The sequence below is a fragment of the Balaenoptera musculus genome, chromosome 10 (genome assembly GCF_009873245.2).
Source record: "Balaenoptera musculus isolate JJ_BM4_2016_0621 chromosome 10, mBalMus1.pri.v3, whole genome shotgun sequence".
NCBI lineage: Eukaryota > Metazoa > Chordata > Mammalia > Artiodactyla > Balaenopteridae > Balaenoptera > Balaenoptera musculus.
Genome location: NC_045794.1, coordinates 92,828,422 through 92,851,966, shown reverse-complemented (window position 1 = coordinate 92,851,966; position 23,545 = coordinate 92,828,422). Strand labels below are relative to the sequence as shown.

The 23,545-nt window shown below is 55.1% G+C and overlaps 1 protein-coding gene across 1 annotated transcript in view; it reads left to right on the top strand.

Annotated features, from left to right (window-relative positions):
• Positions 1-23,545, top strand: part of MYH9 (myosin heavy chain 9) — a 90,739-nt gene that overhangs the window by 36,830 nt on the left and 30,364 nt on the right. The window contains exons 4-12 of the mRNA XM_036865572.1: positions 12,523-12,550; positions 13,323-13,416; positions 17,503-17,595; positions 18,092-18,155; positions 18,719-18,817; positions 19,225-19,368; positions 20,113-20,208; positions 20,984-21,102; positions 22,528-22,680. Coding sequence (XP_036721467.1) covers positions 12,523-12,550; positions 13,323-13,416; positions 17,503-17,595; positions 18,092-18,155; positions 18,719-18,817; positions 19,225-19,368; positions 20,113-20,208; positions 20,984-21,102; positions 22,528-22,680 — 890 coding nt within the window. The remainder of the gene's footprint in view (positions 1-12,522; positions 12,551-13,322; positions 13,417-17,502; positions 17,596-18,091; positions 18,156-18,718; positions 18,818-19,224; positions 19,369-20,112; positions 20,209-20,983; positions 21,103-22,527; positions 22,681-23,545) is intronic.

Sequence of the window (23,545 nt, the reverse complement as noted above, 5' to 3'; positions counted from 1 at the left end):
TGTCCCCTTTCTCTCTCACCCCTTTTTCCAAGCCAGTCAACGCTCTCTATAGATTTTATCTCTTTTTACATTTCTGACCTCCTTCCCCCTCTTGTCTCTGTGGCCCTGGCCTTAGTTCAGGCCTCTACAATTTTTTGCCTGTACTATTGCTGTGACCTTTGCTCTTAATAGATCCCTCTCTCTGTGCTTCTATCAGAGAGTCGTCTTTCTGGAATGCAAATCTGATCAAACCCCTGATTTGAACTCTTGAAAAGTCTCCTCAATTGCCCCAAAGATAACCCATAAACCCTCCAGCAGCATACGGTGCCCTTTGTAATTGGCCTGCTGCCTGCCTCTCCAACTTCCTGGCTACATGGAACTCTTTACATTTCTCCAGTAGGCCTCTCTGCTTGAAACCGCCATGCCTGTTCCATCTGCCCTGCAATAACTGGCAAGTCTAGTCTTTTGTTAAAGACACGACTGAAGCATTACTGCCAGCCAGGGAGGATGTCTGGGCTAGCCCTAGTAATACTTTGACTTAGGTGTGGACTGGGCCCATGTTGCCTTTATATTCTCAGAGCTTAGTCAACTACCTAGCACAGGGCTACGTTCTCATATCTTGTATTGATAGTGGTTTTTCATGTCCTATTACATGGGCATCCTTTTTTTTTTTTCTTTAAACTTTGTAGTCAATCTAGGCTGTGGTGGTAATGAGTCTTATTGTATTAACAACTTTGTCCCTGGTTTAGTGGTTTAAAATGGCAACATGTGGGTCTGTCTTGTACCATCCACATAGTGCTGTGGAAGGTGTTTCGTTGCCAAGCTTGGTGCGAATTATGTAGGTTGTACAAGTTTGGCCTACCCTTTGGCTCATGTTCACGTCTATCAAAATTCCTTGAAGAAGCCAGCCCTTTAGTTTTAAAGTAGGATGTCTGTTTCAGAGTGCTAACTAGAACAGTCTGGTAGGAGAACATTCTGTGAGATTCCAGAAGAGCCTGAGTCTGTCTCTAGAGGTTATGAGTCAGTTTTCTCCTTGCTCTCATAATTGGCCTCATGCAGGAAGTGCACCCTGGAGTATTCTTGAGCTCTGCACAACTGAGTTAGGGCATGTTCCCACACTTGGATCCCAGACCTGAAAGGTTTTCTAGCAAGTGGGATTTTTCACTTCTTGCCAAGCCATTATGATAAGAATAATGCAGTGATGTACAGCATGGCGCCAGGAGTCGGAGTCTCTGGAACTGGACTGCCAGCCTTTTTTCTGACAATCTGTGGGACTTCTTCCCAAAGAGATTCGCCCAATTATTACGTGTTCAACAACCACAAAGAATTTTGAGGGGCAAAAATCAGCGTTATAGGTTGGATATAATTGGGAAAAAAAAAAAAAAGGGAACTTGCAGAGGGCTGGAGCTTTCCTTTGTGTTGATCAGGAAGTCTTGGCCATAATGGAATGGCCTTGATGGGAACTGAGGAGCCACCCCAAATTATGAGGGTAAATGGGTGGGTGTTTTCATCTTTTGTACGTCTGCAGGCACAGGAAACCTAAGGTCTTGGTGCTTTTTTAAAAATTATCTGTGTAGGTGCTGGGTCCACATACTTTCTAAACCTCAATCTGAGAAGTTTTTGCCCGTTTCTGCTTCATGTTGGACTCGATGCAGCTCTTCAGCCCCCATGTTGACCGAGGACGTTTCCAAGTTCCCTCTTGTCGCACACAGTTGACCTGCAAATCAGCAACAGATTTCTTGTTCTTGGGACAGGGAGGAAGTTAATTAACAGAAGTTGCCCCTGTTAGGACAAGACGGTTCACCAGTAAAGGAAGTTCTCGGGCGGAGCCTTTGGTGCCTGCCCTGAGTCAGGTGTGGACAGTGGAGCCTTGGGGTCTGCAGGCTGTTAGAGTCAGTGCCTCTCTTTTGGAGAGCGTGTCTTACTTATTAGCACATGCTGCCCCTCTGGCTTTGGGGAACACAGGTCTGTTCTCCGACACTTACATCCTAAAAGCCACGGCCAGACGGTTCCTTTTCTGCTTTTTCTTTAAACAAGAACTAGAAAAAGATTTCCTCCCTGAGCTGGCTGTGGCTTATGACGTACTAGCATTTATTCTGCCAAGTAGGGGAGTTGGTGGCTTTGTCTGGAGACTTTTATGAGATGAGCTCTTTGACTTCTCCTAGGGACCTCCCTCCGTCTTTCATCTCTTAAACGCTCTGGTTTGCCTGTAAGTCCTGATTTATGCCTGCCGTCTTGCAGTTAGTATTAACACTGCCCTCTCTCACTTTCAGAAGCACTCCAGTTTGGATGATGAATTATATGGTTACTTTACGTATTTGTCGGACGAAGCCAGGGTTTCTCAAACTTGGCACCATTGACGGTTTGGGGCTGGATATCCATTCTCTGTTTTTGGGGGGTGGGGGCGGGGGGGGTTTGTCCCGAGCATTATGGGATGCTTCACAGCATCTGGGCCTCTACGCACTCGATGCCAGCAGCACCCTCCCTCTGCAATTGTGACAACCAAAAAGGCCCCTAGACATTGCTACCAAATGTTCCCTGGGGGGCAAAATTGCCCCCACTGCAGAACCACTGGACTAAGCATTGCAGATTGGTTTTATTCTAAGTGTCAGCTCCCATCAATCAGTAGTGCCTTGCCTAACCCTGTGTTGACAAAGGATCTGGGACTCAGTGCCAAGGAATGCTGGGATAGATTAGTGCTGTCTGCCGTGGGCACAGGTTGGGGCATGGCAGCATATGGTAGCCTGGATTAGGCCATGGAGGTAGTAGATTGGAAAGTGCCAGAATACTAAGAGGTTGAGTACATTACTCTGGCACTGGAGGCGATGGCAATCCAGGTGGAGAGACAGACACGTTTGTACACAGGGATCTGTGGCCAAAGCTGTATAACAGGACAAGTTGCCACCTACACCTGGTGCCAGCGTGACTGCGGCAGGTGTCGGCTGTCTTGGGAATTCAGAGGAAGGTGTGGCCACTGAGGCCTGGGGTGGTCAGAATGGCACCGTGGAGGTTGGCTCCTGTGGAAAGGCTGGCAGGTATATGTCAATAAACGGTTGCAACATAGCCCAGACGTACCCGGCTCAGTTTTGTTTGTTTTAATCCTCAGCCTTGGGTTTAATTAAAGTTGCGGTGACCTGGTAGGGTCACCCTCCCAACCCTGGCTTTCCCGTTCGGTTAACTTGTTGTCCTGGGCATTACTGGGCCTTCCTACCTTGTGGTTGAACCGTTCCTCAGGATTCTGTAAAGCGCGGAAGGCTTTGAACGGTCTGAGGCCGGGAAGATGAGAGAGAGCAGAGGGCAGACGTCCGCCCTGCAGGGACAGGGTAGCAAGGGCTGCCTGGGGAATTCGGGAGAAGCAGCACGTGGTCTGTCAGACGCACGGCTGGGTGGGGAAAGGGCGCTTCTGGCTTCCACCCTCAGTGGGAAAGAGTGTGTGTGTTCTCACAGGAGGACTGGCCAGCTGAAGAATTTGAGCTCAGTTATCTCCCCAGGAACAGTAGAAAAAGACCCTCTTCTTTGTTAATTAGTTAGAATGCCAGGTTTGGTTCACTTTCGGTGACTTTATGGTATTTTAATGAGCTCCCAGCATTTCTGGGGGAGTGGCAGCAGGGTTTGCTCTCATTCCAGACCTAAACTAATCCAAGAACTATTTAACCCTTCGCTCTGCACTCATCCCACCTCTGCTTCTCAGCGGAAGCTGCCCCAGGAGTGTTTGGTCACCAAGGGCCCGGTGAGTATCCACATGCCTCTTGGTGCTTGACTAACCTTTTTGGGTAAACAAGGAAGGGCAGAATTTGAGCGTTCTCTTCACATCTGAGGACGATCCTCCTGCATCGTAAAGGTAAAGGGACAGGCCCAGAAACATTAACTAACTTTGCCCAAAGGCCCCCAGAGAGCCAGCCCCAGAAACCAGGTCTCCCGACTCCCGCCCTGGTGCCCAGCCTCCAGGGCGCCGTTGGTCCTCCTTCCCCCTGGCTGGTGTTTGGAGGGATGCTCCCGTCCGGCTGGCTGGTTAGGGCCGGAGGGGCCCTCCTGCCCCTCTCTCGGCGTTCTCCCTGCCCTGCCGCCTGTTGCCCCCGTGAAGCTGTCTGCCCTCCAAGGTCTTTCTGAGGAAAAGCTCCGTGCTGGGGAAGGGCTAGGAAGTGCTTCGACGGTCCAGTAAACCATGACTTTGAGCAGATTCACCAGGACAGGCCGCCGAGGAAGCCGCAGATGTGATGATTCCACTTAAGCAGGAATGTGCCGGCCAGGAGGCTCAGGCCCTGCCAGGGGGCCCTGCCAGCCGGCGGCACACAAAGGCCCCGCTGTCTGAGGGAGGCCTGGAGGCAGCAGCTCACCCCGAGGGCTGCGCTCTGTCACCCCTGCCACACGGTTACCCCTGCCGGCCGCCCATGCTGGACGCAGCCCCTGTGGGGCCTGCTGGGGGCGGGGGCGGCCTGAGAGGCAGGCAGGTACACTGCAGCAGGAGAATGGGGGTCCAGCACCTGGGGGCCCACCTGTCTCGGGGGCCGCCTTGACAAATGACACAGCGCGTCTGGAGTAGGTCAGCAGAAGGAGTCTGCCGGGTCTCTCTCGGCCTTAGCTTAAGGGAGAAGCTTGCCTTGTGACCAAGAAGCGTGCAGAATAGAGAGCGCGGGGTTCAGACTAGTCGGCGTCTGGCTCTGTCACGTCCTGACCGACTGGGGTCCACTTTGGGCCTTCATTTTCTCATCTGCCTCTTGGGCGGATAAACGTACTTGGCAGGGTTACTGTCAGGATCAAACAAGGGGCCGTGTGTACGGTTCCTGGCCGGTGACAGGTGCCCATTAGAAGGTAGCAGTGGGACCTGGGGATGCGGTGTCTTGACTGAACAGTCCCTGCCTTCCGCGAGACCTGCGCACGGCACATCCCGTCCATCCACGCTCCCATTTGCGTGATGAAAGCGATAACCAAGTGCTTCCTCAGGTGGCTTTTTTTTTTTAAATATTTGGGAATTTCTTTTTTTTTTTTAATTTTATTTATTTATTTATTTATTTATTTATGGCTGTGTTGGGTCTTCGTTTCTGTGCGAGGGCTTTCTGTAGTTGTGGCAAGTGGGGGCCACTCTTCATTGTGGTGCGTGGGCCTTTCACTATCGTGGCCTCTCCTGTTGCTGAGCACAGGCTCCAGACGCACAGGCTCAGTAATTGTGGCTCACGGGCCTAGTTGCTCCGCGGCACGTGGGATCTTCCCAGACCAGGGCTCGAACCCGTGTCCCCTGCATTGGCAGGCAGATTCTCAACCACTGCGCCACCAGGGAAGCCCCCTCAGATGGCTTCTTAATCTCCTCGGTGAGCATCCTCCCCGAGGCCAGGCTCTGGGTACCAGCACGTACAGGAAGTGGCTTGTTGTAGCTGGTTCCCTGCAGTGACCGTGTGATACACAGGTGTGCGCCGGCAGACGCAGCCTCTAGCTTGTCTGATGTGGTCCACGGGCCTCAGCTGGCAGCACGAGGCCTTGGGGTCGACGTGGCCTCGGGGGTCTTCAGGAGAACGCCGTGCACGCGAGAGACGGTTCCTCCGTGGCACTGGAGTCGTCCTCTGTTGACGTGCTGGTGGGCTACCAGAGGGGCGTCATGACAGGCAGCCCTGGGCCCCCTGCCCCAACACCGAAGCCCGGACAAGGAGGCTGCTTGGTTAGGCCCCCCCCCCAAGAAGGAAAGTCGGCCCACGGAAAGAGGCTACTTAATTGTGGTCACGCCTGTCAGTCTCATTTCTGTATAATGGTCTTTCTAGAAGAGGAATCTGTGGTTAATGGGTCCTTTTCAAGGATTCAGCTTTCGGCTTGCTTTTTTGTTTTGTTTTTAATCCAACCCAAGAGGGCGGCTCTGCTTTGCTCTGGGCCGCCTGAAGTGGGAGAGGAGAAAGAAGTGACCTCTCGGAACCTGAAACTTTGGGGGTGGTCGAGAACTTGGGCCCATGTCTCTGTTACTGTAACCCCCCTCCCCCCAACAAACAAACAAACAACAAAAATTCACCTGCATAGTCTCTAATGGCTAAGCTGCTTTTTGCTTTTAACTTCCCTGGCCGAGTTCCTCTCTCACTGCCTGCTGAACACTGCCTAGCAGCTCGTTTTTCCTGTTTTCTCAAGTTCTGGCCCTGAGACCCCAGGAGAGCATGTCCTGGTATGTCAGGGCTGAACATTGGTGCATTTGGAGAAAAGGGTTGCTTTCTTCCCCTGCCTGATTTCTGGAATTAAGCTATCAGAGGAGAACAAAGTAAATTCCCTAAAACTAGAGATAAGAGAGCTGAGAGTCTGCAGGCCTAGAAATCAGGATAACATAAGTGGCTTCTGTAAAATCCCTTTAGTCTTGACCAAGGCTAATGGCCCAGTGTCGACCTTTGTAATAAATTCTGTTCTTCTGGCAAAACAGTGCTGACTGGGGCTCGGGGTGCCATTCCAGCTGGGCTTCCTGAGTCTTGTCGAAGAGCTGGTCTCTCCAACACGAGCTGGACCTCAAACACAGTAGGGCAGAGCTCTAAGCTGAAAGCCAAGAGCAGAAGCCCTGTTCCAGGAGCAAAATCTGGCCCAACAGTTACCAGCCCATCTTTTATTTCAGTTGAGTGCCCTTCTCAAGGCGACCGGAGCCACTGGCTTCTGCAGGGAGCATCTTCAAGTGCCACTGTGGTTCGTCTCCTAGCATTTGTGTTCCTGGTTCTCCAGGTTTGGCCAAACCTGGGAATGGGACATTCGCAAAGCCTGCTGTCCTCCTTGGAGGGCTGTTTGTGCTCCGACTTGGAGCCAAGTTTGTCCTGAGCTTTGCCTGGCAGTGTCCATCTCATTTCCTGCTTGTGTCCCTTTGTTCTTCCTTCCTGTCCTCCCCCGAGAGCCCAGCCCTCTGCAGAGCTGTGACCTGTGGCTTAGTGCTCTCTGTACCGGACTCAGCCAGGGCCTCCTCCTGCCTGTCTTTTCTTTTCCCCGAGGGATTGTTTCAGAGCAGGGCAGAACTGGCCTCGGGGGTTGTCAGGTCCCCCCCACCACCACCACCCCGGTGTCCTCATGGCCTTTGCAGTGGGCCGTCTACACTCACACGTGGCTTTTGAATCTCCCTCCATCCTGGCAGGCTCATGAGCAACCTCGGCAGCAACCCCACACGGAGAAGTTCTCACTTCCGGCCCTGCCCGCAGGAAGGTGGATAAACAACCAGCAGTGCTTTTGGCGGGTTTGCCTGTGCGCCGGGAGCCCACCTGTGTGAGCCGCCGGATGCATTTTGGCCAAGAGAGGGTTTGTCGGGGGCCTCGCTTGCCCCCGAACAGAATGAAAGAGCAGTCCCTCGGGCTTCTTCCTAATTGTCAGGGGTGCTGATGGGAGAGGGCTGCCCGATCTCTGTCTCCTGTACCTGGGGTTCAAACCCCGACCCTACCCGGGGGAGCACGTGGGTGGAGGCAGTGGTCGGGGCCAGCTGGCTTCCGGCCTGGAAGCTGCTGATGGAGCGTCTGCTTGGTCTGGGCCCACCCTTGTACCTGGCGAGAACATTGCTGGTGACCACGCCGTGTGCTTGGGAGCCGCTGGCTGACTGCGGTGCAGGCAGACAGGCAGGCTGCCAGGGCTCCGCGACACGAGGCCTCTGAGGCGTGGCACCGACCCGCGGCCTCTGCTGGCGGGAAGCATTATTTTGCACCTGCTTTTCCTCACCTCTCTGTTTGCTTCCCAAGCACTTGTAACCCAAGCTCGCGAGTTGGGCTGGCTTTGGAGAAAGTGGCAGACAGCTTGTGAGGCCGGTGTGACACATCGTGAGTGGGGATGGCCCGTTCCGCGCAGCACTGAGGCGGGGCTGCTGGTGGCACAGAGGGCCCTGCCCTGTGGGAGCAAAGTGGGGAACTAGGCAGGCATCTGGAGGCCTGGGTTCTTGGCCCAGCTTACGTGACTTTGACCAAGTCATTGGGTTTCTCGGGACTTGGTGTCCTGACCTCTAGATGCAGGTGATTGGACTGCATGCTCTCTAGAGCCTTCCCAGCCTCCAGGGTCTGAGCTCAAACCCACAGGTCTCTCCACGTTTTACACCTGGCGAAGTGCTTTGCATTTTGGCCCATTGGGACCAAAATGCTGCCCCGGAGTTTGCCCCAGCAGCCCGGGGCTCCCATCCCAGGCGACGCGGAGCAGGGGTCCCACAGGGGTCTGCTGTGCAGTTTTCGCAAGACAACCCCCTTGGTGGTGGACAGTCTGAGGCCCGCTGGCCATGGGTCGTGCCGTCTCTCACCCCACGCAGGCGTGTTGTCCAACCTGTAGCTGCCCTTGCATTCGTTTTTGCTTGGCCCGTATGCACGGCTGTCAGTTCTCGAGAAACCCGGCTGACCTGAAGACAGGTCCCGCGGGCAGGACCCTCTTCCAGGTGCCCCCAGAGAGCAGCCCCGCGGCAGCTCGGTAGGCGTTATCTTAGCGAGCGCTCCAGTGAGTCAGCCCTGGGCAGCCGCTGTTGGTGAACCGGGCCCCTTCCCTTCCTCCTGTACTTCCTGTCGGGGCTGATGTCACATCGCGGCTGAGCAAGCCTCGTGGCCTTTTATGGACAAGAATCAGCAGCTCCTCTCACAGAGGAAGTGAGCCAGCAGGCCCCTCGCGTAAGCCTGTACCTGGGCCGAAGTACCTGCGGTCCGGGCTCCCCTCCGCCCACCTGCGCCGGGGCCTTCGGAGCTGGCTGGAAACACCTGTCTGTTTGGACATCGGCATCGGCTCCAAAAGGCCTCAGGGCTTTTGGGGTTTAAAATAAAATCAGGGGAGGGAATGGCCTCATCACCGAACATGTAACTTAAAACCTTCCTCGCTGTCGTGTTCCGAGGAGGCTGCGCAGTGGGGAGAGCTGGGAGGTGCAAAGGGCTGGGGTCATTAAGGACAGTTTCCAAGCGCCTGCCCTGTGCCTCGTGCTTCAGGCACCTGCATCATTCGGTCCTTGGAGCGGCCCTGCCCTCTGATTCCCCAGAGGCCAAGGGGCCAGGCATCCCGAGGGGCCGTGCAGGGCGAGGCTCGTGCCCCGGGCTCTAGGGCGCGCAGCCACTGGCTTTCTTCTCTCCGCCGCTGCTCCAGACACATGGACCGGTGGTTGTAAAGTGTGCTCGCAGGGGCCCCATCTCCACTGCCCAAGCAACTCTGGTTTTTATCTCCTGCTCTTCATATTAGGGACTCAGGAAGATTTTTTCCTGAGGAAAGGCTGCTGCTGCTTTTAAAAGAGTTGAAAAGCACTGAAGAGATTCGTTTTCTGTCTCTACCCCATCCCCGTCAAGTCAGGACCAGGGCAGGAGGGGTTCAGGGGCCCAAGTCAGGCTAATGTCTTAATTCTGCGGGGAGCCTGTCGCCCAGAACAGGGTCGTCTTTGGTGGGCTCACTCCCCTGGTTCTGGGCTGTCGGGTTCCTGTCTGTCTGTCTGTCTCCTCTGTTGTGGAGGAAGGAAGGGTGTTTTCAAATAAGCCTTCGGTCCACGTAGACCCAAATAAGGACTTGAGCACACAATGGAGTGGTCTGGACCCTCGAGGGTCCGTGTCCTGAGAGCTGACCATGTGGGGAGTGAGTATTAAGGAGGGTCCCGGCCGGAATGCACCGGGGCTGTGGCAGAGTAAACTGAGCCAGGCGGAGAGCCGGCTGGCTGCTGAGAATTCCCTCCACCCCCTACCCAGAAGAGATACTTCTGTGCTCAGGAACCGAGCAGAAGTGTGGTGAGACAGGCTTGGGCAGACCAGGGACAGTGCCTGCCTCACCTACCTCCTAAGAGATTACAGACCCAAACCCACTGTAAAAGCTGCGAAGACCAACGCTGCGGGCCACAGTGTCATTCATGGTGGGCAGGTGGATTTGGGGGCACCCACTGGTGGAGGCAGAGTTGAGGAAATCAGAAAGGCCTCCCATCACTTTTCCTCTGTGAAAGCATTTGCCCAAATGAATGTTCTGGCAAAGCAAATTAAGGTTTCTTTAAAGTGTAAAATACAAGGATTGGAGGGTTTCCTTTCATGCTGTGTTGACAGTGGTCACTTGGCTTCAGGAATTGGAGGTGGAAGGTCAGAGGGGAGGGAGAGCTGGAGATGGTGGGGTGGATGGAGGTTACATGAGGAGTTTGGGTCTGAAATTGGGATTTGAAGCGTGTGCAGGCCCGTGTGTATGTGCGTGTGTGTGTGCGCATTCTGTATGCCATGCACCTGTGTGTGCACCCACAGGCGTGTGTGTCTGTGTATACATGTGCCTGTGTGCATACACACGTGTCTGTACACATGCCTAAGAACGCCTGTGTTCGTGTACGTGCACTGTGTGCACACGTGTCCACGTCCCTGCGTGTGCACGTGGGTCTGTGTGCGCATGTGTGCCTGTGTGTGTGTGCCCACACGCGTGTGTTTGGGGGCTCTGCTTCCTGTTGTTCAGCAGTTCAGCATCCGACTCCTCCTCACACAATCAGAGGAATTCCAGCCATCCCAGGGACCAGGCCTGGGCAGCCCTGGGAAAACGGTTCTTTCTGGGAGGGATGGGAACGTTTCCTTTTATGGTAGTGGCAGCCGCTGCTGCCGGCCGGCCCACCCATACAGGTACATTCTTGCCACTCTCACAGCGGGGACGGAACATGCCCGTGAACACGCCTGCCGCTGGGCCTCCGACAAGATGCAGTGGGGGAGGTGCAGCCCCGTTGTAGCTTTGTTGGTTCCAGACTCATCAAGGTGGGGTGGGTGCTGGAAGCTGCCACGGCTTCCCCAGTGTTTAGCACCGCGCCTCCCCCCTGCCCCGCCCTCCGCCTTCCCTGCTGCCTTATCGATACCCGGCCGTGTCTATGAGACTCGGCCAGGTCTATCTCAGCCCCTGCTGTGCAGCCTCGCAGGGCCTGGTCCTGTGGGAAAATCGAGAGGGGGCAGCAAGGTCACCCTCTGGGTCTGCTCTGAGCCCTTGCCCGGTGCGGGGCAGGGTGTGGGCTGTGTCTGTGTGAGTGGCCGGGTTCCCTCCGCACCCCCTCGCGCTGTTGATATTTCTAGGGGCTGGAGGGAGGGCAGGGACAGCTGCAGCTTGTGTTGGATGCGAGGTTTCTTTTTGCTTCTCCCTGGCCGGACTCCCTCTCTCCCTCCCGAGACAGGAGAAAGGTGGTCGTAAATGCCCACCCGCGCAGGCTGCTGGGATCAGCGCGCTGGAGGCTCCCCTCACGGAGAGGCAGGTGGCCTCGCTGCACGATGTCTCTACTGGTGCCGAACAGCTAAGTCCGTCTCCCGAGGCCATACACACAGGCAGCCCTGAGTCACCCTCCCGATGCCCTGCAGGTTCCTGGCTGGGCAGTTGAGCCGGTGTGGGTGTCCTTCCAGATCACCGACATTGGTGTCTATCCAGCACTGACACCACTGACAGCTACCAGAACCCTTGTTAGTTCTCAACTAGTTCTCCCGCTGCCCTGACCAAGCCGTCGCCACCCATCACAGCGACTTCATGATGGGGAAGTGGGCAGACCGCAGCCATCTGTGGAGTTCATTCTGTTTACAGGGTTCCGGTCTGGGTCCTTTTCACGTTCTTTCTGTTTTTCAAACTAATCCTGCCAGGGAGTTAGTAGCATGTTTACTTTATGGATAAGGAAACCGAGACTCGGGAATTACAGGGCTCACTGCAGCCCAGTGTTGGTCAGTAGCCTGGACCTGGATTCAGGCTGATTTGACCTCCAGGAGGTGGGCATATCCCAGGCGATGGGATAAAATGAGTTTACATTTTCAGCTATTGCTTAAAATTGCACACTCGGTCCTGAGCCAGTTCAGCCCTAATATCTTACAGCATTTCTGAGAAACTTTGCTTTCAAAGCCTGGCATTACTGTTCCTCCTGCCTTCCAGGGGAGTGCATTGTTTACATCCGTATTTGCTGACCAGTTCACAGAGCTGGGAGAGTTGCTGAAAGTTCCTGACCCCCAGGCCTGGAGACCACAGGGCTCACAGAAACTGGTCAGAAGCTGATTCTGATGAGCTTCTGTTCTTTCCGAGCTGCCTCCAAACTCCCATTACTGAGAGTTTTCCCCGTGCCAGACCCCACACTGGTGCTTTCGTGTGTGTGACTTCCACGTTGTATACCATCATCCCCTGGGGCTCCAGGAAGGTTAGAGCTCTAAGACAGCATCTTAGCCCAGGGCTGTCCCACGGCAAAGCCAGCCTTGACCTCACCGCTCATCCCACGTCTTACCTGTGCCTCTTACCCGGATGGGGACAGTCTTTAAAACACCTGCCGCAGGCCTTGTTTCTAACAGCCTCAACCTCCAGTTAGAAACACGCGGGGCAGGAAAGTAGACTCCCGGGGAGCTTTCCAGAGGTTGGCTTTCTCGGAGGGGGAGCGACAGAAGTCTTTCAGTGTCATGGGGCCAGGTGGGCGGCCAGGGCGGGCAGTTTGAGCTCCCAGAGGAGGGAGCAGCTGCCCCATGTCGCTGCCACCCAGGAATGTCCCTCCTCCCCGTGACGGTGGCATGGAGGGCCAGTGTTCCAGGCTTCGCGCTCCTGGGAAGTGGGCAGGACGATGGACGGCTCTTCAGAAGCCGGAGCGGGAGGCTTTCATGTCTGCTGGAGGTTAACCTGATGTCTCTTTTGTTTCAGACCGAGAGGACCAGTCCATTTTGTGCACGTAAGTGTTTCTGTCTGGGTGGCAGGGCCTGTGTCACCCTGATCTGTTCTCACTCTTGAAGACCCCTACCAAAACCTAGATCGATGAGATCTATTCCCAATTCAAGCCCCTGCCGCTTCCCCAAGGGACAGGCTTCATGTTTGCTCCTTAGTGGTCCTGCAGCGTGGATGAGCTTGATTTCATGGCCAGAGATTTAATCTCCTTCCTCAAAGGAGGCGGTGGAGATGAGGGTGGCAGTGCAGAGAGGAACAGCAAGCGTCTTCTCAACAAGGCAGGGTTGGGAGCTGCTTGGGCCCCCAGGACACATTCACTCTGGTGCTGAACCATGGCTTTCTTTATCTGGGCTTCTCACCTCCGTCCTCTGAACCTAACAAGGAGCTGATAAATAAACCCGTTACCAAGGAAGTTAACGGTACGAAACATTCCTTCGAGTGAAGTTTCGAGGGAACATGTATAAATGCCTTTGACCCCTGAGTCAACAGCTGCCTAAAACTGACTCCTGAGACATTTGGAAGCAAAGGCTGCCAAGTGACCAGGGCAGACAGCAGACAGAAGTTTACTCTGGTCAGGCCTGCAGAGGGCCATGGGAAATGGCCCGAGTGAGTATTTCAGAGCTTAGCATTTGTTTGCCTGTCCCCTTTCCTGCTACTGGCTGTTGGGTCCCTCACTGGCACCCCACAGAATGGGAGACAGTAGAGCTCGAAGTGGGAAAGGGGCAGACGCCGAGGATTTGGCCACCTCTCCCCTGAGAACTTGCTTGGCTCTCCGGCAGGGGCGAGTCTGGAGCTGGCAAGACGGAGAACACCAAGAAAGTCATTCAGTACCTGGCTCACGTGGCGTCCTCACACAAGAGCAAGAAGGACCAGGTGAGTGCAGGCCTTCCTCCCCGAGGAAGAGAACTTAATGATTCGTGGTTTGGCTCAAAATGAGAGTGTTTGGGGGACTGAAGCAGAGACCAGGCCTGCTTTCACTGAGGCTGGGAGTGGGTCTGGTGGTAGCCCACCCGTTTCTCCCTTGACCTCCTAACTTTGAGTCGCTATGGAGACCGGAGACCGCCCGAGGTTTGCAGCTAATGCTGCGCGGCCCCCACCTCTGAGGTCGGAAGAGAGATTCCAAAACTTGGCTCTCAAGTTGATGGAGACGTGAAGGATCTCGGGCAGGCCTACACTGGAACCCCTGCTTCTGTTCCCTGCTGTTGAAGTGCCTCTGGGTGGACAGCCCCCAGCGAAGAGAGAACGGGCAGCTGGAAAGACTTCTCACTTCCCTTTTTTTCCCCTCTCCCTCTTGGTGGATTGTGGTCGAACCCAGCAGTGTCCTCGCTAGGTGAGCTGCACGTTTACTGCACGTTCTACACCAGGAATGCGTGTTCTGTCCATCGTGTGCCCTTGAATTACGATTTTTTTTTCTAAGCAGCTTTTCACCCCACACCATTGTCACTCTCTGCGTCTAGACCTCTTCTCGTAGACTCGGCTCACTGACTGTCTTGGGAGGAGGGGCTGGGTTGTGACACACGGTGACCTCGCGTGCACTCTGAAATGACAGCTCCTGCAGAGTGGGGACAGGCCTCACCACCTAGCTGTTCTCAGATGCTCCGGTCAGGCCCAGAGTTCCCACGGGCACACGGCACGGAAGGCCCTGTGCAGAACCCTGACCGAGGCACAGCGGAGTGGTCATCTGCCCTCCCGGACCCTCACACGCTCAGTGTCCTGGACCAGATGGAGATGGGTGGCTCCCGCCTGCCACCACGGTGCCAGCCCGAAGCAGTGCCGGGAAGGCCACGCACAAGGCTTCCCCAGAGTGAGGTGTGATCAGTCTGAAGCATGCCCGTGTGGTGCGCTCTCTCTTTCTCTCAAGCATACACTCTTAAACTTCCCCGTGAAATCTAAGTGCCAGTGGTGTCCCCTCAAGCTGTCAGGGGGAACTGTGCCATCTGGGTGCGCCCCCCCCTTCCCGGGGCGCCGTGTGCAGCTTGTATAAGTAAGTAGCGGTGTGTGTCTCTTTGCATGCGGATTTGGGGTGTGTCCTGCAGAATGTCCTAACTAGCACAGTCTTCTGGAATCGAACCAAAAGTAACTTTTCATGTGTCCAACTTCGCAAGGCATTCTGAATCTTTCTCCAAGAGTTATATTTAGAAACGAATGAAGTTTTCTTTTGCTCCCTCTCTCTACCCACCTCCCTCCCCCATTTTCCATTCTTTTTAGGGGACCTATTTTTAAAACAGGGCTGTGAGGTTAGGAGTTCTCTAGCTGTGGTTTTCCATCTTTGGATTTGCAGTAAAATCCATTTCCCAACTATTCATTGAATGCCTAGTATGTGCCTGGATCTCTGGAGGGTGGCCTTGGAGTCCCTGCCCTGCGGGATGGGAGGCGGTACCACAGTTAGAGAGCAGGAAGGGAGACCCACGCGCCTTCCGTCTGGGGCTGCTCCAGCTGCAGGGGGGAAGGAAGGTCCCCAGCACTCAGGACAGCAGGTGAGGGCTGTGACAGGTAGAGGCACACTTGTCACGTCCCCTTTCTCACGCCGCTCTGTGTGGCAGGCACCCTGTCCCCGGCTCCAAGTTCAACTTGAGTGATCGAATAGGCTGCCCCTGGCTTCCCGTGACCGCTCAGGCCCTCAGTTGTAAAGGCCATTGACCAATTTGGTTGATTTCCTTGCCTGAAGCTGTATAGTGATTTTCCACGCACAGCTGGGCCACGAGATACTCTTGAACTTGGTTTGCGCCCTTGTATTCTGGGCCTGTCACAGCGTACTCTGGGGGAGTGCACTCCCCGCAGTGACCCAGGTGCTCATCCCAAGACCGCCCGTTGGGACACCCCAGACCTTACCTTGTGGGGGACTGGGCTTTGGCCAGACGGCAGGTTGGCAAAGCAGAGCTTGGTGGAGGGACTTTCCAGGTGGACTTCCAGAGGCTGAACAGTAGCCTTTCATGCTCTTCCTCTTCCTCCCTCTGTTTTCTGTGTACTAGTTAGAGCCCCGGGCAGAAACTCCACCCAGTGAAGCCCTTCAGAAACCGCGTGGGTAATTCCAAACCTCATGAGCATACACTGCCTACCTCGTAATTTCACAGTATGTGGATTTCATTGAAAAATAAAGGTCTCTTCTGTGCCTTTATTGAAAAATAAAGGTCTCTTCTGTTCTCAATGAAGAGAAACCCGTAGGTTAGCCGCCGCTATTGTCAGCAGGGAGCTCGGCTTGGGAATCCGAGGTGGTTGCTCCTGGGTTGGCCTGGTGGTCCCACGTTCCACGGTAGCAGCCCGTGTCCCCAACAGAGGCCTTAGCTCTGCCTCCAGGCTGGCGGCAGGCTCTGGTAGGGGCCAAGCTTCCATCTGACTGCGGGAACGGGAGTGGCTCGGCCAGCTTGGCAGCCTGGCCTATGCTTTGAGAGGATGTTGTAGTGGGTGGGTGAGCAGAGCTCATCCAAATCTGGCTCCGTGGGCTGCCTTGGCCGCCTTCCCAGGCCCGCCTGAGCCCGGGGGATGGAGGCCCAGTGTCCTGTGACCGCTGGTGCCAAGCACTCCTGTAGAGCCTGCCTGTGGCTTCACTGACCCTCCTCCACTTAATCTGTATAGTCCGAAAACAAGACTCCCCAGCCCTGGGAGGAGCCCTGACCGGGGATGGCTGTGGGAAGAGGAGTGTCTGCCGGGGCCCCGTCTGGTCTCTGGTGGGCTCGGCCTGACCCCAGGGCATGCTCGGTGCTCTGCGGACAGGTCTCGTCTGCGGCAGGTGTGCCTGGGAGGCTGTAGTTCACGGCTCTCCCGGGAGCCCCTGCTACTACCCATTCTCCTCTTCATCACAAATTACAGGCAGCCTTTATTTCCGGAAAGTCCTGGCTTGACTCCAGCCCTGCTGATAAATATAAAACCCCACCTGGCCCTTGCGTGATGTTCTCTCTCCCTAGAGGGTGCCCAGGTATTAAGGTGAACAAGAGCCGTATTTTCCTCAGGCAGTGTTAGTTATTATCTGGCCTGCTGGGAGGATGAAAGGCCTGCCCACCTGACAGGGTAGAGCCCCCAAGTGGGGCCGGGGGTGCAGGGGAGACAGGGCAGTGACTGACAGGTGTGAGGTAGAAGCCTTGAATTCGATGACCTGCTTTGCTGGTTGATGGCTGGATGACCTTGGGCAAATCATTCCCCCTCCCTCAACCTCTGTTTTCCCTTCTCTGAAATGGGGCTACTCTGTCTTTCCTACCCTAAGTATCATGAGGATCCAGGGTTAAGAAGGCATAAATAAGGGGGCATTTTGTCAACCACCAGATGTCATGAGACCCCAAGTAGGGTTTATTGGTGTTCTTGATAAGTAATTCAGAACCCAGAGTGGGCCTTGTTGATCCCATGCTCAGACGCCTGACTTGCTGGGAGCAGGTTTGGCGGGGGTGGGAGTGGAGGACGGGACCAGCAGGGGAAATGCAGAGTTTATTAGGACACGGATGAGACGAGCTGGTGTCTTTTGTGGATCTGGTTCCCTCTCTCCTTGTCCTATGGGAAAAAAACATTTTTTTGTGGTCTGTCAGGTGGGGATTAGAGGCAAGGAGGACAGAGGGAGGCCAGCATACCTGGGATGGAAACTGTCCAGGGGAAGGAATGGTGCCTTCATGTCTCTTTTTGGCTCAGGTGCTGCTTCCCAACGCATCCTCCAGGGTTGATCCAGGCCATTGGGCCAGGTCCCCAGAGCTAGCTGGGTGGGCTGCCTGCTTTCCTTTTCGATCACTGGTCGGTTAGCCCAGGGAAGTAAGTTCAAACCAAGCAGGGTTTCCAGATGCCTGGCGGGAAGGTCACTCTGGAGTGACACAGGGACTGCCAAGGCCGGTGTGGCCAGAGCCCATCCGGAAGCCTCCGTCCCTGGCACGTCGGATGTGTGGACACCGCTCTGCCACCTCCCCTCCGCCTGGCGGAGCAGGTCTGCCAGCCCACGCCGCTGCCTGGCCCTCACTGCACTTCTGGGTTCCTTTCCAGGGCGAGCTGGAGCGACAGCTGCTGCAGGCCAACCCCATCCTGGAGGCCTTCGGGAACGCCAAGACCGTCAAGAACGACAACTCCTCTCGATTTGTGAGTGCCGGCGCTCACGGGCGCCTTCCCACCGGTACTCGCGCCCCAGACGCGGAGAAAGGTCGAACTTGGTGCTCCCCGGCCTGTCGCGTGCAGTAGGCTGGGTCATGCACCTGTGTAAGGAGCTTCCTCAGCTCAGGTGGCTCAAAGCCAGCGAGGCAGTCAGTGGGGAGTCCCCGCCGGTCCCCTGCTTGTCCTGCTGTAACCGGCAGCCAGTTAGAACGCAGGGCCAGACCAGGCAGGAGGAACACCTCCAGATAACTTCTTCCCTCCTCTCCTCCTCCCCTCTGTGGCGGAACTTGGGCGCCGCTGGAGCTGGGCCCGGCTCAGGCTTAGCTGTGTGGCCCTTATGAGTCCTGAGCGCCCACGCAGTTGGGGTGCGGGGCCCCTGGCCGGGGACACAGGCTCAGTCTCTTGGCTTTCTGCCTCCAGGCTGTACCACTGGAGGTGGGGCTGGAGGATGGGGCCTCTGATCTCTTCATCCGTCTTTCCTTAGGGCAAGTTCATTCGCATCAACTTTGATGTCAATGGCTACATTGTGGGAGCCAACATTGAGACTTGTATCCTTGTGGTTAATTGTAACAAGTGTTCTGGGTCTGGGGCGGGGGGAGATGTGACCTTGATGGAGAAGGAGCTGCTTCCTGATTCCAGCAGTTTCCCCTTTCCGGGCCTGTTACGACACCTTGTCTGTGCCACCCGGAAGAGGACCAGGATTAAGCTCATGGAGAACTCAGCTCAGAGCTCAGGTTTTTCTTCACGGGCGGGAAAAAGTTCAGCTTAGAATGGGATGGAACTATGGAAGATCATTCAGTGTGGGTCCCAGGGGGTGGAACTGGGTGGACGCTACTTTGTTTCTCCCTGGTGTTATAGCCTGTGCTGGTAAGAGTGTTCTGAGCTCTGTTCTCTCGTGAGAAGGGGCCCCTTTAAACAGATAAGGCTCCCAAGTGTGAGGGCTGCTGTTTGCACAGGCTACACCCGTGAAGGGTAGGGCCAAGGTAGTTGGCCTTTGTTTTGTTTTGCCACTCTCTGCCGGTGAAGTTCTGTGGCTTTGGACAGGCCTGGGGGCACGTGGAGGGCTGGCTGCCTCCTCTCCAGCGAGCACGGTTCCTTAACGTCTGCAAAGACCTCCTGGAGAAATCTCGTGCCATCCGCCAAGCCAAGGAAGAGCGGACCTTCCACATCTTCTACTACCTGCTGTCTGGGGCTGGGGAGCACCTCAAGAGTGAGTAGTGGGCCCACAGCCTGACACGGGGGCTCCCCCTGCTGTCGGGCCACACACTGCAGTTAGGACATGAAATCTCGGCCTTTGGGTGGGCAAGAGGAGCACGACTTCCGTTCCTGGGCCGGCTGAGGGCTTGGCCTCTGTTTCCGACCACGCCAGAGGAAGCCTGGCAGGTCACCGTGCAGCTGCGGACCTCGGGGCCCCAGTGCTCTCAGGCGGGGGGGCGGTCTACGTGTGTGCCCATCTCACACGCTGGGGAGAGTCGGCCTTTCCGGCCACTCCGCGGTTTCTGGGGTATTTCAGGGCGCTCCCCGGTCTCCCACACCTTTGAGGTCACGGTGTTGACTGGAGCCTCTGGTTCCAGCACCTCCTGACCTTCACTAAGCCTTGCCCTCTGCCCCCCACAGCTGATCTCCTGCTGGAGCCATACAACAAGTACCGCTTCCTGTCCAATGGGCACGTCACCATCCCCGGGCAGCAGGACAAGGACATGTTCCAGGAGACCATGGAGGCCATGCGGATTATGGGCATCCCAGAGGAGGAGCAGATGGGTAAGGGCCGGTCCTCCTGGGAGAGAGCACTTCCTGCTGGCGCTGGCCCTTAGGGAGTCTGTAACGGCCGGGAGGAAGGCCTTGAGTGTGTGGTGGGTGGTCCCTCAGATTTGAGGCTCAGGATTATTTCTTCCCGGTCGTATTGCCTGGGGATGTAGGGGAACAAAGGACAGGTTACCAATTGCCCAGGGTCTGGGTCCACCACTCGTGTTCTTGCCATTTGCTAAAAGTGGACTAGCCCTGCTTTGTCCAGGGCGAGTGTGGCAGGGGCTGGGGCTGGGGTCTCTGCGCTGGCGAAGCTCAGAGTGAACACAGTGTGCAGCTTGCCTGCGTCTTCTCGTTTCTCTGGAGGGAGGGTGAGGAGGGCCTGAAGGCTTTACTTTAGGAAGATTGGGGGCTGGAGAGACTGCACCCCATTCTCTAGCGTTAGGGTCAGTCACCTTTGCTCCGCAGATAGCATGTGAATGGACGGGCGTGGCTGTGTTCCAATAAAACTTTATAAAAATAGACCACGTGCCCCTGGGTAGAAGCGCATCCTTGGTCCGGACTTGGAGAGGTTGGGAATGTTAACAGAGCTTGTATCTAAGCTGCGGTCAGCCAGAGGCCCTGGAGACATGCTTTAGGCTGAGGCCTGGTGCCCCCCACTTGGCTCATCTTGCCTGAGGGCCTCTGGCGGGAGACACCCACTCAGGCGCCTATTCCACCCCCCGCCTGGTTCTGACCTGCCTTTGGTTGCACCTGAAGGCCTGCTGCGGGTCATCTCGGGGGTCCTCCAGCTCGGCAACATCGTCTTCAAGAAGGAGCGTAACACCGACCAAGCATCCATGCCCGACAACACAGGTGAGCCCGTGGGCCCCTCACCTGAAGCAGAGGGGCAGGTGCCTGGGCTTGCACTGGCTTAGGAGAAAGGGTCTTGGAGCAACTCCAGACACTCCTGTCTTTTTTGTTGCGTGTGTGTTCGTGGCTGCCCGTCACTCTGTATTTTTTGTGAAACACACATGAACACGACCCTGCTGCTTCTTCACAGAGTAAGCCTCAGAATGAGTTAGGAAACCCATGATCCTATGGCCCAGCGTTTCCCCTCATTTGTTCTGAGACCAGAACGGTTGTCTCAGTAAAACAGTCACTTCTGCTGTCACTTGCCTTGCCTGTGAGGACACGAAACAGTGTTATCACCCCAGCTCCTCGGTCACTGCTAGGCCCTTGGTTCGTTGCAGGTGACTCGTTTACGTTAGCCTTAACATGCGCTTCTTAGGGGCTCTTGAAAAAATGTAACCCATGTGCGTGTGGATTGTCCTGTTCCGTCCCCTGTGTCTGGGGCAGCGCTGCCTCGAGTCAGTCCTGTTTGTGGGTGGGACCCTCTTTCACACTCAGGATGTGGCCGGGGTGTGCGGAGGTGCGTATGCCAGGCCCCCGGTTAGGACCCGTGCCGCCGGCCTGAGGGGAGAGCTGGCTGTTCCGTGTGCCGTGGAGGAAGGGCTGGGGCCCAGGCTCGTTGTCCTGGTAACGATCGCCCAGTAACCACAACTTCCCCAGGTTGAGCAGCGGGACTCATTCTCTTGGGTTTAATTGAAGCCTTTTACCCCTTCCCTCCTCATTCTTTGAAAAACATCAGCTGCCCAGAAAGTGTCCCACCTGTTGGGTATCAACGTGACCGATTTCACCAGAGGGATCCTCACCCCTCGCATCAAGGTGGGACGGGATTACGTCCAGAAGGCTCAGACGAAGGAGCAGGTAAGCCCTCTGGCTGGGGTCGGGCCGCCTCCTTGGCACGGGCCACTGCCACGGCCGGGTTGAGGCCTGCGCTGCGGCATCCTCGGTGTTCGGTACTGTCTCACCTGGGTTCCTCACGGGGTCCTCACAGCACCTCGGAGAGCAGGTGGTGTTACCCCCACTGAGAGCACGAGGAAGCTGGGCCCGGGGTCCAGGAACATGGCCAAGGCCCCCGCCTAGGAAGGGCCACCCTCGGTGGGAACTCTGGGCTGCCATGTGCCTTTTCCCTGGAGTCAGTGTTGAGCTGATTGGTGGGCGAGGATGCAGGGGTATCCTGCTCCAGGATAAAGCGAAGCAAGCCCAGAGTGTTTCTGTAGCACAACTCGTCCTGGTGCCAGGGCGGCGGCACCCGCCATTCTTGGAGCCCAGGCCTCAGGGCTGTCTGTCCCCCACGGGCTGTCCTGCCGCACGTGGCGAGAGCCGGGCAGGGGTCTGTGCCACTCACACGTGCCCGCCGCCCAGGACCTGAGTCCCTGCCCTGCCCGCAGGGCCTCTGTGGGTGGTTTCTAGTTTCTCTCATGGCCCTGGCGCTGGGTGGTTTCAGGCTGCTGCTCCCGTCTCTCAAAATTACTTTGAATTCACGTTGATGAGTTCTTTTTCCAAAGGGTGCCGTCCACCGGGCCTCCTGCTTGTGGCTGACAGCTGATTCTGGGCAAAGCGCTCCCTCCAAAGCTGTTTTTCAAAAGACAGCGAGCATGATTATGACCAACTGTTCATTTCCCTGATAATTAAAGAAGCTTAATTTTTTCATGATGAAAATACTACATGAACACTTAAGATTCAGAAAAATCAAAGAAGTCTAGAGAAGGAAAAAAATTGCCCCAGTCCTACCCAATGACGCTTATTGGGCAGCTTTTTCCTTCCTGCAAGGCCTTTTCCTTCTTTCTTTCTTTTTTAAACGTAGTTGTCACCTTGGCTTTTCATTAGGGAACTTCTTGAACATTTGCACAATAAAGTGGAGAATAGTGCAGGGAGCCCATGTGCCCATCACACGGGCGTCTTCAGGAGTCACTGACTCATGGCCAAGCTTGGTTCCTGGTTAATCTGGTTGCCCTGCACCCCTAATTGTGTAACTTGAAGCAAATCTCAGACATCTTGTCATTTCTTCTGTAGATACTTCAGTTCGTCTCCATTTATTTTAAAAAGGTCTTTGCAAATGTCTAAGTTCACTCTGCCTGTATTGTTGGATATTTAGGTTATTGCAGCTTCCTTCATTATAGATAACACCACAGTGAACGTATTTGTACATGAAGCTTTTTTTCCATCCTTAGGGCTGTTTCTCTTGGGGGGGGGCGGCCCACAGGTGACATTATTGGGGCAAAGGGAATGAGGACTTAAAGGCTTCCTGTATCTGACTCCCCGCCCCCCCGGGTGTCCCCCCACCAGGCTGACTTTGCCATTGAGGCCTTGGCCAAGGCCACCTACGAGCGCATGTTCCGCTGGCTGGTCCTGCGCATCAACAAGGCTCTGGACAAGACCAAGAGGCAGGGCGCCTCGTTCATCGGGATCCTGGACATCGCCGGCTTCGAGATTTTCGATGTGAGCATCTCCTCCCTCGTGCCCCCTCCCGCCTCCTGAGCCTCTGGGCTGCCTTCTGGGGCTGAGATCCTCTCTCCCAAAGCCCCACAGCAATGCGAGCTGGCCACCTCCTTGCTTGTGTGGAGACAGAAGACACCGGTTGGGCGTATTTTAAGCTGAAACAAGATGCCCTGTGGGGTGAATTGGGAGATTGGGATTGACATATATACACTAATATGTATAAAGTGGATAACTAATAACAACCTGCTGTATAAAAAAATAAATAATATTCAAAAATTCAAAAAAAAAAAAAAAGATGCCCTTTGCCAACCAGAAATGCTGGCAAGAATGATACCTTCTGGATGGAGTTCTGGGAGGCCTCATGGACAGGGGCTTTCTGTTGATTTATTGCTTATTTATTCTCAAATATTATGAGCATTGTGACAAGATATTGTCCCTGCCCATAAAGACTTCAGGTAGGAAAAACTGATAAAGTAGATCAGCAGAGGTTCTTAACCTGGGGTCCATGGCAGATTTCAGAGGAACCATGAACGTGGGTGGGGAAAAAAAATCACCTCTTTATTTTTACTAACTTTTCATTGAAATGATGCAGTTTTTTGAATTGTGGCTTGAGCAGAGTGTACAGACCTCAGTAGCATTAGCAGTGGTTGGATCTGTCACCACCAGAAATCAGACGTTTTCACGTCACAACAGTCATTGAAGAGATATAATATCATTTACGTTCATCTCTCCTTCAAAATTCTGGAAGTTGTTAAGCCCATGGCTTGTGCTTTCTAATGAAGAAGCACCGTGTATTGCTATGTCACAATATTTTGATAATTACATTTCAACATAACTTCTTTCTTTTAGAATCTATTTTATGCGT